Source organism: Gymnoscopelus braueri, assembly GCF_963280865.1.
Source record: "Gymnoscopelus braueri genome assembly, chromosome: 12".
In the NCBI taxonomy this organism is placed as follows: Eukaryota; Metazoa; Chordata; class Actinopteri; order Myctophiformes; family Myctophidae; genus Gymnoscopelus; species Gymnoscopelus braueri.
This window is the reverse complement of record NC_137614.1, coordinates 2,545,370-2,559,493: the sequence shown is the minus strand read 5'-3', so window position 1 is coordinate 2,559,493 and position 14,124 is coordinate 2,545,370. Positions and strand designations below refer to the sequence as shown.

The window sequence follows — 14,124 nt, the reverse complement described above, 5'->3', positions numbered from 1 at the left end:
CCGTTTCTTCCACTTTCCAGCTGAGTGGTTCTCAAAGTGGGGTCAGGGGACCTCCAAGGGTCCTTGACAGGGTTCCAGAGGGTCCCCAGCAAAATGGGGAACAATTTAACCTCTTTTTAAAATGTTGTGAGCTATTTTTGAAAAGTTTTGAAATTCATATTCACACAGTATGAAAGCTTGTAGAGCTGATGCTCTTTATAGAGGAACTTAAAGGTGAGGGTTTAACCCATTAGACCCGGGAACACATCTGTGTCATTTTAAGATTTCTTTGGCTATTCTGGCAGATCTACAAGCTCATAGAGCGGCACCAAGTACCGCGCTATGAGCTTGTAGATCTGCTTTTTTTTAATTTTTTATCTTGAACATTTGTGCAAATCATTGAATATATGTTCGACCTGAGGTCGATTCTACAAATGATCTTCTAAATCCTAACAGTTTTCTGAAACACTTTATGTTGCTATAATATCAGTGGTTTTGCTACATGCTCTCTCGTTGTTCACATATGGGAAACAGCGCCCTCTGGCGATGATACAGAAGCTTCACATTCACTCCCTCGGACTAATGCCTAGTGGGCCATCTGACGCTTTTCCGGAGTCCCTCCCCCAGAGGTTATAAAAGGACCCGGAAAGCGGATGTTCGTTCTCTTGGCTTCCTTCTGCCTACGGTGAAGGAGCTTAACATGCAATCTACAAATTCAACAAATTCAACAAAGAACGAGGTCTCCGGGTTCTACTGACTCTGAAGCGACGGGTAGGATTCTCGGTCCATTGAGAGTTTCCGGACCTCCTTCTCTCCCTCCTATCCCTGCGGTGCCTTTCCGGACGAGGAAAGCACAGCCCTTCTAAAAGACGCTAACTTACGCTAGCCCCTTTGTTAGCCCCGCTAGCAGCTAGCAGCCTAGTTAGCCTTTCCAACCTCGTGGCGGCTAATAGCTTAGCTCGCCACCTCCTCTCCATGGCTCGACGGGACCGTCAGGCCGTATCAGATCGCGACACCGGGAGATGGACCTTCCCCTGCGGCGATGTGGCTCTCGTTCCTGTCGCCAGCTCCTGGACGAGTGGGACGCGCATAGCCACTGCGTCTCCTGCCTGGGTCTCGCCCACGCTGAGGACGCCGCCTACGAGCTACACCCGAGGTGCCTCGAGTGTGCCAGCTTCAGCTCCTCCGAGCGCAGGAACCGTTTCCACGAGGCCCGGAGCCTCTTTCAGCCTCCACGGGCCCTGTATGAGGACCGCGAGGAGGAGCACGTCGGGCACCGCCGCTACTACTCCTCCCGGCGATCTGCGGACCGCGCAGACTGCACACGAGCTCTGGAACCACCAGAGCGGCCCCGATCTTCCAGAGAGAGCGGGTCGAGGCTTTCCCAAGCTCCCTGCTCTCGTTCTCCTACAAGGGGAGACTACGAGAGCACCGAGCCCCTCGTGGATCCCCCCCCCACCCCCCCCGGGGAACGCAGCAGCCGCACCGAGCACCGTGCGGCTTCCCACTACTCTTCCACGCCGGGGAGCGTCGTCTCGGTCAGCGACGATGAGGCTGATGACGACGTCCTCGCCTCCTACCAAACAAACCGACACCACGACGACGAACGCGACTATCTGGTCGTTGACGAAGTCGAAGGGGACGGGGAGGTCGTCCTGCATGACGCCCGCGCCGCGGACCGCAGAATCTGGACCGGCAGAGTGCCAAAATCTATCTGTCAATCAAGTCAATCTGGTGGTGTTGCACGTGACCTCCCTGGGTTTCACGCTGAACTTCGAGAAGTGCGTGCTCACCCCGTCCCATCACGCTACTTTCATAGGTATCGAGCTGGACGCGGTCTCTCTCAGGGCTCGTTTGTCTCAGGAGAGGATAGATTCCTTTCTGAGATGTCTGGCCATGTTTCGACTGGGACACAAGGTCTAGTACAAAATATGCATGAGAGCGGCGGGGCTCATGGCCTCCGCCATTTCCCTGATACGCCTGGGCAGGTTACACATGCGCCCTTTTCAGAGATGGTTCCCTCAGGATTTTCGCCGTGTAACGGTGTCCGCGGAATGCATGCAGTCCCTTCAACAATGGAAAGTAGTCCCTTTCCTGTCGGAGGGCGTTCCGATGGGGAGGATCATCTCAAGGAAGATGATCACCACCGATGCCAGTCTGAACGGGTGGGGCGCCACTTTCGAAGGCCGTATGGCCAGGGGTGTGTGGGACCGCAGTATGAGGGCGGCCCACATCAACTACTTGGAGTTGATGGCGGTCATTTTCAGGACGTCTGCACGGCAGCGAGTTGGTCGTCTCCATCGACTTTCGCTGTTTTCTACAGCCTGGACGTGGCGGCATCTTCTATGGCGCACGCAGTCCTGGGGGAGGGACTCCGGAAAAGCGTCAGATGGCCCACCGGACCAATAGGGATTAGTCCGAGGGAGTGAATGTGAAGCTTCTGTATCATCGCCAGAGGGCACTGTTTCACAAGTGGATGCAGGCCTCCTGGGGGCGCTATAATAGGCCAATGTGAAAAGGGTGCTATTTATTCTTCGGCCTTTCACGGCAATTGGACACTGCATTCATCATTTGTTGTGTTTTGCTAAATTAGACCTGCTGGTGGCACTATAACAGGCCAATGTGAAAAGGGGGGAATTTCTTCCTCGGCCTAGTGGGAATGTGCGTGTGAATTTTCACGGAAATCGCAAGCTGTGTTCATGATTTGAGGCATTTTGTTCAAAACGGACCAATCCTGCAAACTTTTGAAGCCAACCTTAGCCAATGAGGATGGAATATGGAAAATCGGACAGATCCGGGTTGATCACATGACTATAGAGATACTGTGTACAGATTTTATGACGTTTGAATAAAATCTGTAGAAGTAATATTAAAAAATTGGTTTTGCACAAATCGGCCTCCTGGTGGCGCTATAACAATGTGGGTCAAGCTCACACAAACTGTAGGCAAAGCAAGTCTATTTGTAAAGCACATTTCAACAACAACAAAGAGTCTAGTTTTTATTTGTTGGCGAAATTGTCAATATATTAAGTCTTAGTTTTAGTCATCATAGCTTAGTTTTTATTTAGTTTTTATTATTCATCAGTGAAAAAAGGTATTCAACGAACATTTTTCGTCATAGTTTTAGTCGACCAAATCAACACTGCTTTACGCAAAACATCAAGCAAAGGAAACACTTTAGCGTAGAAAAAAACTATTAATCAATGAAAGGCAGTGGCAAACAGAAAGGTCTTTGATTTAAAATAGCTAAGAGTGGGAGCAGACTGCCAGTTTTCCGGGAGTTTGTTCCAGATATGTGGTGCATATACAGTATCTATATGCATATGTAATGAAAAAACTAACTAACTGGATTTTGTGTCCTGATACACATGGAGTGATCAGATGGTTCTGAAGGTCTCTGATACACATGGAGTGACCAGCTGGTTCTGAAGGCCTCTGATACACATGGAGTGACCAGCTGGTTCTGGAGACCTCTGATACACATGGAGTGATCAGCTGGTTCTGGAGGCCATCTGATACACATGGAGTGATCAGCTGGTTCTGGAGGCCTCTGATACACATGTAGTGATCAGCTGGTTCTGGAGGCCATCTGATACACATGGAGTGATCAGCTGGTTCTGGAGGCCATCTGATACACATGGAGTGATCAGCTGGTTCTGAAGGTCTCTGATACACATGGAGTGATCAGCTGGTTCTGAAGGTCTCTGATACACATGGAGTGATCAGCTGGTTCTGAAGGTCTCTGATACACATGGAGTGATCAGCTGGTTCTGAAGGTCTCTGATACACATGGAGTGATCAGCTGGTTCTTTATACCTGACAGTCAGGAGTCTGATGTGGAGGACGTTACGCGTGTGGAGGAACACATTATGAACACATGCTCATGCATTGTGAGCGTGTAGATGAGCTATTTAGACCAGTGATTCACAACCTGTGGGATATTGCAAGTATACCCCAAGTAGGCTAATTGGCAAAACAATAGGATTATATTGATAATGTAACATTATTAACGTTTTTCCTTAAAGAGGTGGTGCCATGGTTTTGCACTTTTTCTGTTTTTCATGTGTCTATGAGGTTGATAGAACTTCATTAAGCCCCCTGGTGGTGTTTTTATAGTGTTTTATGTCTTCTCTGACTATTTGGAGTTTCTTCCTGGAGGCTGAAACCTTGAGGGTCAAACGTGCCAATAGAGAAACAGCGCTTTAGTGACATCACAAAGCCATACCCTCCCCCTCATTATCATAACACAACAGGTGTGGGCATGAGGAGGAGGAGGGACAAGGACAGGTGGGTGGTGCTAAGGTGGTGGAGGAGGTGCTAAGGTGAGAACCAGGTATACTTAATGAACTGGAGGCGTGTCCACATAAAAACATAATTTAAACAATTTCTGTACACTTTTTTGTTGTTGAAAAAAATCCTTACATAATAATAATACCTTATGATCAGGTTTTAGGGTTGAAAAATATCATGGCACCCCATCTTTAAAACCTTGAAACGTTTGTTTTCATTGTGATGCCGATAAATAGTAACGTATTTGATTGATTGATTACTTTATTAGTCAAAAATGTATTACAAAACTAAAATTTGATGACCAGCGGAGTCTCTGTTAGGAGACTCAAAGGAGACTCTTTGTGTCTCCTACCGGAGACTGCGCCGGTCATGAAATTATTGGCTTAGGAATGCAACAAAAATTAATTCAAGCATCCATGGGGTGAGTAATCGATAGAATAAATGTCATTTTGGGGTGAACTATCCCTTTAATGCTAAAAGGATAACACAAAAAAGTTGTGGGGAGTAGTTTCCATTGTGGTTCTATGTAATTTATTTGGTTGGTTATGTCGGTTCCATTGACCCAAGCTGGAACAGAATCCATTGATTGATCATTAAAACAAACATGCTCTGAAAATGCACGTGGCCCACCCATAGGACCACTTCTGTTAAGTGGTCAGGCGGGTGGGCCGGGCGCTCAAGTGGCGCAGTGGTAAAGTGACTGACCACCACAGCGGAGGTTGTGGGTTCTAATCCACCGTGGTGCATCCGGCATTGAACACTATTGGTCGGTGTTGGGGGAGGGAAGCCGGGCGGGGGGTGATATTTGTCTCTGCATGTACTCCTACAGGCTGGGGGCGGAGCCTGTCAGCAGGGAGTGAGCAGGAGTAAGACAAAGGCTCTACGTCCTCCCGATGGGGGCTCCTCACTGGCAGGTGAGTCAGTAGGACACAACAGCAACACAGCAATGTGTGAGGTAAAGAACTAATTGGTGAAACGATTACATTGGGGAGAAAAAGGTGTAAAAAGAAAACCAGGTGGGTGGGCTGCAAACGCTTTCTAAATGTTGAGGTGAAAATGGGTGAAGAAAATGGGTGAAGTGATCCTTTAAAAGGATCCCTGGCTAATAAGCCTTATTATGCCTTAATACATTATAATTGGCCTCTATAACTAAAATTAAAAAATAAAACACCTTAAATATTGTATTTATTTTAGAAATAGTTCATATTTTACTCAACGGGGAAAACACCCGTCACAAGTTGATGATGTCATCTGTCCATGTGTGGTCCAGACCTATGGTATGGAATGCATGTGCTTAAAACTTAAAACCAACTTAATACTTCCTAAGGTTAATATGAGCATCAAAACAATATTTAGAATATTAAAATATTACCACACATGGACAAATGACATCATCAACCTGCGACTGGCGTTTTCCCCGTTGAGTGAAAGATTAACAATTTCTAAAATAAATACAATATTGAAATGTTTTAATTTTAGTTATAGAGGGCAATTATAGTGTATTAAAGCATATAAGACTCATTAGCCAGGGATCATTTTAAGTGGTTTAAAGCTCCCTCTTTGTTAGCCTAGGCTTCCTCTCCCGTTTCTTCTTCTCCTTCTTCTTCTTGTCTTCCTTGTAGAAGATCCTTCCATCAGCCTGCTGCACCCAACTCACTTTGATGTCTGCTGGCGCCCCCTGGTGGTCCGTCATGTTCTGCTTCAACTGAGACACACAAAGCAGAATGATGAACAGTGTCTGATCATCATCATCATCATCATTTCTTGGTGAGTTATACATGGTCAGGGGTGGATTACCACACAGGCCCAGGGGCCCAAGAGCTCAGGAGGCCCTTAGCCCAGAGCCTTTGCATGAATTGTAAACTTTGTATTTCTTGTCAAATAAGTGCTTAGTGATTCATGTCGATAACAGAGCCCCAAAAGTCCTATTGAAAACCGAAGGAATAGCCTAAACATTCACATTGTGGATCACAAGAAAGAATGAACCATCATAATGCTTTTAACTGCCTGTTTATCCCACCAGTTTATCTGTAGGCAGTGGTGTAAAGTAACTATGTACATTTACTCAGTACTGTAATTAAGTACAATTTTGCGGTATCTTTCTACTCCACTGTATCTCAGAGGCACATATATACTTTTACTCAACTACAATTATTTGAAAACTTTAGTTACTAGTTACTTTGTAGATTTGGATTATTATTACAGAACAATAACATACATTAAACTACTATAAAAACAGATCAAACATTGGCCAATATGAATAACAACAGCTTGATTGATTGATTGATTGATTGATGTACTTTTATTTAGTAAGACATGAGAATCACAGTACATGGAAGTACAAATTCACAATACAAGGTCTACTAAACTGGAAGACTCATAAAGCACTAAGCTTGTTTAAGATGAGAACCCCATGCACACAAATCATGATGACATATATGAGACAGACAGATATACACACTACTATACAGAATGTCATACAATCAGCTTTCAGGTTACTGGTATGATCTACAAGCTCACAACGCCTCATGATGCGAGACGTTGTGAACTTGTAGATCGGCTATTTTCACATTATTGTATCTGTGGAACCGAGTCAAACTAAATATAATGCTTTCAAATCCTACAATTCCAAGTGCTTGACAGGGGGTCCCCGGTTCAAAAATGATTATTTTGCGGGGTCCAACAGGTTGAGAACCACTGCATTAGCTAAAGGACCAACTATATGAACATAAGGCTGAAAATGGGTGAAATGAAAAAAAATCTTTAAAATTTTAAAGTATTTTAATAATACAGTTTAATCATACCTGCTCCAAAATGGCCTCTTGTACTGCAGGGTCGTTCATATCCAGGGAGGAGTTTACGGTCAGCTTCACTCTCAACACTTGTTTCTTCACTGGAACTTTAGAAAGAAACATCAGATGTCCGTTTCCAGTGGTGGAAGCTAAGTACATTTACTTAAGTACTTTACTTAGGTAAAATGTGGAGGTATTTGTACTTTACTTGAGTATTTCCAATTTCCAATACTTTTACTTCTACTCCACTACATCTCAGAGACAAATATTGTACTTTTACTCGACTACAATGATTTGAAAACTTTTGTGACTAGTTACTTTTCAGATATAAATTATTATATTATAATGTTATATTATAAAACATACATTAACCACCCTAGCCCTATTTTATATCCACGCTATTTGAAAATAACCGATCTACAAGCTCACAACGCGTCGCATCGTGACGAGTTGTGAGTGTGACCTTTGCCCTCATCTCATTCTACAGTATTTTAGTTGTTGGAGTTATTCTATAACTTTTATACATTCTATAAATTTAAAGATTGACCAATACCACACTTTTGAACTTTTTTATTCAGGGCCCCCACAAATCTTGAGCTCTGTACTGCAGAACTTTATAGCCAAGTAACCATGAGTTATCAGTTATCACCAGTGGTGTAAAGTAACTAAGTACTGTACATGTACAAGTACCGTACTTAAATACAATTTTGAGGACATTTTACTTTACTGGAGTATTTCCAATTTTCAGTACTTTTACTTCTACTCCATTACATCTCAGAGGCAAATATTGTGCTTTTACTCCACTACAAATATTAAATTTAGTTACTTTCTAGATTTTGATTATTATTACAAAACATACATTAACCACTTAAGCCCTATATACATTTTGTCCATTTGAAAATAGCCGATCTACGGTCTACCAGCTCACAATGCGTCGCGATGCGACGCATTGTGAGCTTGTAGATCGGCTATTTTCAAAAGATTTTTATACTTTTGAAAACATTCTGCATAATGAGTACTTTTACTTTTGGTACTAAGTATTAAGTATTAAGTTTGATACCAATACTTTTGTACTTTTACTCAAGTACATTTTGAATTCCAGACTTTTACTTGTACAGAGTATTTCTACATTGCAGTATTGATACTTTTACTCAAGTCGAAAAATGTGGTAGTTTTTCCACCACTATCAGTTATCACTTACTGCTGTAGCAGATTAAGGACTCTTTTCTGTTACAAATCAAGTCTGCCCATTTGGACCCGCTGGGAAACTCCATGGCAGCACATGTCTCCCTCAGACCACCATTTGGTTCCCCCGTCCCCCAGTACCTGAGCAGTGGTGAAAAAGTTAAAAAAAATGTAGAAATACTCTGTTACAAGTAAAACTCCGTAATTCAAAATGTACTTGAATAAAAAGTATAAAAGTATTGGCATCAAAATGTACTTAAAGTACCAAAAGTAAAAGTACTCATTGTGCAGAATGTCCCATTTCAAGTTTTCAAGTGTATACAAATACTTTGAAAATAGCAGATCTACAGGCTCACAAATGCGACGCATTGTGAGCTTAGATCGGCTATTTTCAAATGGCCGAAATGTATATAGAGCTGAAATGGTTAATGTATGTTTTGTATTAATAATCAAAATCTACAAAGTAACTAGTAACTAAAGTTTTTAAATAATTGTAGTGGAGTAAAAGAGTGCAATATTTGCCTCGGATATGTAGTGGAGTAGAAGTAAAAGTACAGAAAATTGGATATGCTCCAGTAAAGTAAAAATACCTAAAAGTTGTACTTATGTACAGTACTTGAGTAAATGTGCTTAGTTACTTTACACCACTGTACCTGAATGAGGAGCTGCTCCCATCGGACCACTTCCAGGAGTCTCGGTACAGACCGATCCAGTAGATCCCTCCAGGGTACATGATCTTCTGGATCTCCTGGTTCTCAGCCTGGTTCCTCACACTGGCCAGGTCTGTGTGTTTCTCCCTGCACTCCCTCTGAGCCTCGGACCATGTCAGTGACTTTGGAACTTTGATGTATTTCCTTATCGGCTCTGAAAATAAACTACAGTGAGTTCCTGCACAGATTGGCAGTGATACAATTTTTCATTTGAAGGACCCCCAGTTTGATATGGATTAAAGTCACGGACCCCCATTTGATTACAAAAAAAAAAGAATTCTTTAATCTCTGGGACCCCAATCTACACTGTTTATTTAAAGGGACATTTAACATGAAAACACAAACTGGTAATTCTAACATCTACTCTGGCTTTTGTGTGCGCACCAGACAGTTTTATTACCAGCTTCAGTGGCCTTGTGGTTGGAGTGTCCGCCCTGAGATTGGGAGGTTGGGATTCGATTCCCCAGCTGGCTCATAATGTAATTAGTTACTTTCCACCACTGCATCTCACCTGTGTCGTCGAAGCAGATGCAATGGTGGGTAATTGCACAACTGCGATCCTGAAACACTCCACCACGCTGAGACATTTCGGCACAAGCTCCAGCACCGCCTGGTTCACCAGGAGCCCAGTTCCTGAATATGAGTTCCTCTGCATCTTGGTAGAAGCGTTCATCTGCCAGTGACCATTTCCAGCTGTTGACATCGTTGTACAGGCTTAGGCCTATCCAGGCTGCCTTGAAACAAATGACACCAAAGCAGTGGTCAAAAAAGAACGCCCCATTTTTTTACTGAAGTAAAAGTATCAAAACTGCAATGTAAAAATTCTCTGTTAGAAGTAAAAGTCCGGAATTCAAAATGTACTTGAGTAAAAGTACAAAAGTATTGGTATAAAAATTCACTTAAAGTCCCAAAAGTAGAAAGTACTCATTGTGCAAAATGTCCCATTCAACAAGTTTTCAAATGTATAAAATGTATTTTTAATCATTTGAAAATAGCAGATCTACAAGCTCACAATGTGTCGCATCGCGACGCATTGTGAGCTTGTAAATGGCCTAAATGTATATAGGGCTAAAGTGGTTAATGTATGTTTTGTAATAATAATCTAAATCTACAAAGTAACTAGTAACTAAAGTTTTCAAATAATTGTGGTAAAAGTAAAAGATTGACTGACGTTTAGGTCTTTCGACCTTCCTCAGAGTCTGAGGAAGGTCGAAAAGACGTCAGTCAATCTTTTACTTGCACTGCATCAATAAAAGGCTTAAATTGTCCGTGCTGCCCCAGCGTTCTTCTCTTATGCATCTATTGTCCCTAACCTTGTGACGCACCGGACTGGCCGTTTAAGGCTGAGGCGCAACAGTAGAATCCCTTTGTTTACAATATTTTCCTCTGAGATGCAATGGAGTACAAGTAAAACTTCTGAAAATTGGAAATACTCCAGTAAAGTACCAGTAAAAAGAATACCTCAACATTGTACTTAAGTACAGTAGGCCTACTTGAGTAAATGTACTTAGTTACTTTCCACCACTGCACCAACGATCATTAACCCTGGCATCCCTATTCTCAGCAAAAAATAATAATTTAAAATAATATAAAAACAAGTACATAAAGCGGAAAGCATAAAGAAAACTAATCAAACGTGCAGGAAAAAAAATAAAAAATCTACTGCCTTTCTCATATTGAATGGCAGAGAGTTTGGGGGCATAAAACCAGTGGTGTAAAGTAACTAAGTACATGTACTTAAGTACTGTGCCCTATATACATTTCGGCCATTTGAAAATAATTTTCAAAAGATTTGTACCGGTATACATTTTATACTTTTAAAAACTTGTGAAATGGGACATTCTGCATAATGAGTATTTTTTTTATGATTGTACTTTAAGTATATTTTGATATCTATACTTTTGTACTTTTACTGAAGTACATTTTGAATTCCGTACTTGTAACAGAGTAGTTCTACAATGCAGTATTGATACTTTTACTTAAGTAAAACATTTGAGTACTTTTTTCCACCACTGTTCAAAAGAAAGCAGGTGTAAGAAATGTGTAGATGAGTAGAAATATTTACTCTATTCAGGGAGTTTAAGTCCACCATACGGGTCAGTGTGTTGAAGTCCTCCAGGGTGTGTACAGTAGCCAGGTCTATGAACTTGTCCCTGCAGTACTGCTGAGCATCTGTCCAGGTCATTGGGTCATATACAAAATGGTACTGATGAGTGACACATAAGGACAGGGTCCACAGCCCTGTAGGATAGAACACAATACAATAAAATATAGCATGTTATTGTCTGCTATACCACCACAACTATCCGTTAGTGTTTCGTCGACGAAAAATTTCCATCGACTAACTTTTTTCACTGACGAAAGCTAAATAAAAACGAAGCTACGCTGAGCTAGATGACTAAAACTAAGACTAAATTATTGACAATTTCGTCAACAAATAAAAACTAGACTAAAATGTTAGTGAGGGACTAGTGGAGAGGAGATCCAGTCGAACTAAAAGACAAGTCATTTTATGTTTGGCTGTGCTCGGAAGCTGCGTGGTGCGCTCTGAAAATAGCAGATCTACGCGTTGTGAGCTTGTAGATCTGCTATTTTCAGCATGCAACCAAGTGTAAAATCAGCCAATACGACGCCATCAAGGCACCGCCAAAATACATTTTAGTCGACCAAATCAACTGTAGATTTAGTCGACTATAATCTTCTATTTAGTTGACTAAAACTAGACAAAAGCCAAAACATTGTAGATGACTGAAATATGACTAAAACTAAATGGAATTTTATTCAAAAGACTATGACTAAAACTAAATCGAAATTTGCTGTCAAAATTAACACTGCTATCCATAGTTTTCTTAGCGATTATTTTACTTTTCAATTCATATAAAAGTAGCAGAAGATACACTACTATAGAGCCCTGACTCAACCATATACAGGGTTTAAGTCACAGTCAATTTTTTTCAGTAAAGTATCAATACTGCAATGTAGAAATACTCTGTTACAAGTAAAGGTCCGGAATTCAAAATTTACTTGAGTAAAAGTATGAAAGTATTGGCATCAAAATGTACTTAAAGTACCTAAAGTAATGTTTTGTAATGATAATCTAAATCTACGAAAGTAATTAACGTTTTCAAATAATTGTAGTGGAGTAAAAGTATAATATTTGCCTCTGAGATGTAGTGGAGTAGAAGTAAAAGTACAGAAAATTGAAGATACTACAGTTAAGTACAAATACCTCAAAATTGTAATCAAGTGCAGTACTTGAGTAAATGTACTTTGTTACTTTCCACCACTGCCTTCATATTAACCGTCATATTAACAGTCATACTGTATAGGAGACTATAGCAGCACTTACCTGTTATGGTCGCAACACACAACAGAGCCTGTGTCTTCATTCTCCTCTCTCCCGCCTCCTCTCTTCATGTGACTGTAGACAGGGCTTAGCATTAAGCTTTAATAGTATGAATTCAGACCATTGGAGTGTCGATGTTCCCGCCTATTTGTTTGATTCCCTACCTTTCATTCAAAACATTCAAAGTGCTGCAGGCTTGCCCGTAACGACTGACTGACTGACTGCAAAGGGATTTCCATTTAATCGCTTAATCTCGAATGTTTCCTTTTTTGAGCACGACATCATACATATAGGTAAACGTTTACGTGAATATAGCAGATCTGCAAGCGTTGTGGAAAAAGCACTCAGCTATTTTATTTAAGTATCAAGTATCAATACTGCAATATAGAAATACTCTGTTACAAGTAAAAGTCCGGAATTCAAAATTCACTTGAGTAAAAGTACACAAGTATTGGTATCAAAATTACGATGCGATGCGTTGTGAGCTTGTAGATCTGCTATTTTCAAATAGCCTACATATAAAATAGGACTAAAGTGGTTAATGTGTGTTTTATAATATAATAAGTTATATCTGCAAAGTAACTGGTAACTAAAGTTTTCAAATACTTGTAGTGGAGTAAAAAGTATAATATTTGCCTCTGAGATGTAGTGGAGTAGAAGTAAAAGTATTGAAAATGGGAAATACTCCAGTAAAGTAAAAATTCCTCAAAAGTGTACTGGATGGATGGATGCCCACGTGAAAGTTAGATGGGAGGGCCGCGTGCATTTTCAGATCATGTTTTATTCTAATGATCAATCAAGGGATTGTGTTCCGGTTTGGATCCACGGAACTGATGATGCAGCTCCTTTGTATCTGTATCACACATTTTTCAAGATTTAAAAATAAATATTGAGAACTTTTGCTTTGGGTCCTTTAACTATATTTTGATGGCAATATTAGTAGAGCTTGGCTTGCAGATTGTCTATTTTCGGCAAAGAGGTTTCATGTAGGCTACAGGGGGGAAAAGAGCAGACCAAGTACAGAGCCAATGGTGAAGTTTACTTAGTATTGAATGTGAAAAGATGAGAAGGACCTTGCCAAATCAAGTACTTTTGATACTTTAAAGGTAGTGTAAGTGATTTGCAAAGTTTCAAATAATTGCAAAATGGGTATATGTTCTGATAGTACTCGTTACTATAGGGTGTCCTGTCCATGTAAGGAGTCTCCATGTCTCTCCAGCTCTTTATAAAACAGAAAATGTATTTTGTAGTTTTTTTTTTTTTTTTTGTAGTTTCATTTCCAATTTTATCCAACCAGGACAGAGAACTCAATCAGGACACAGATTAAACAAGTGAAATTGGAAGTGATGACACTAAGAAATGAGCATGCAAAATTTGAACTGAAAACTATACAAATTAAGCTTAAAAATGGGTACTTTCTCCTGATTGGCTGAGATTTTGACACCTACCGAAAAATGTATTTTCTGTTTATTAAAGAGCTGGAGAGACAGGGAGACATCTGTTACTGAAAAAACACTCTATAGCAATGATTACTATCAGAATATAGTATTTTAACCTTTTAAAAAAATACTTTTTGTTTTAACCAAAAAATATCACTTACCCTACCTTTAAGTATATTTTGATGCCAATACTTTTGTACATTTGTATTACTTTTACTTCTACATTGCAGTATTGATACTTTTTCTTAAGTAAAAATGTTTTTTTTTACTTTTTCCATCACTGTCTTTAATAAAGATTTTAAAATATCAATGGACTGGGCAAGCAACTAGGGCATACTGTACATCGGCAACTGGCGGCCCGGGGGCCACATGCGGCCCCCACC

The 14,124-nt window shown here is 40.8% G+C and overlaps 1 protein-coding gene and 1 long non-coding RNA gene across 3 annotated transcripts in view; one reads left to right on the top strand and one right to left on the bottom strand.

Annotated features, from left to right (window-relative positions):
* Positions 1 to 14,124, top strand: part of LOC308096711 — a 776,952-nt gene that overhangs the window by 461,558 nt on the left and 301,270 nt on the right. The window lies entirely within an intron of this gene.
* On the bottom strand, positions 4,656 to 12,363 carry LOC308096708 (lymphocyte antigen 75-like). 2 transcript variants are annotated; one of them, XM_080444126.1, is made up of 7 exons: positions 12,306 to 12,363; positions 11,022 to 11,197; positions 9,468 to 9,690; positions 8,900 to 9,110; positions 8,263 to 8,387; positions 7,074 to 7,168; positions 4,656 to 5,974 (listed from the first exon to the last, which is right to left on the bottom strand). In XM_080444126.1, the coding sequence occupies exons 1-7, from the start codon at positions 12,343 to 12,345 to the stop codon at positions 5,816 to 5,818; spliced, it is 1,029 nt and encodes a 342-aa protein (XP_080300252.1). In that variant the 5' UTR covers positions 12,346 to 12,363; the 3' UTR covers positions 4,656 to 5,815. The 2 variants fall into 2 exon arrangements, with proteins under 2 accessions (XP_080300252.1, XP_080300253.1); XM_080444127.1 differs by having other exon boundaries at positions 11,022 to 11,128; positions 12,306 to 12,354.

Coding starts and splice junctions, on each gene's coding strand:
- LOC308096708 (XM_080444126.1), bottom strand. CDS start 12,345: ATGAAGACACAGGCTCTGTTGTGTGTTGCGACCATAACAG. Junction 11,198..12,305: donor GTGTGTTGCGACCATAACAG/GTAAGTGCTGCT, acceptor TCTATCCTACAG/GGCTGTGGACCCTGTCCTTA. Junction 7,169..8,262: donor GTCCTTAATCTGCTACAGCA/GTAAGTGATAAC, acceptor TTCTTTCTAAAG/TTCCAGTGAAGAAACAAGTG.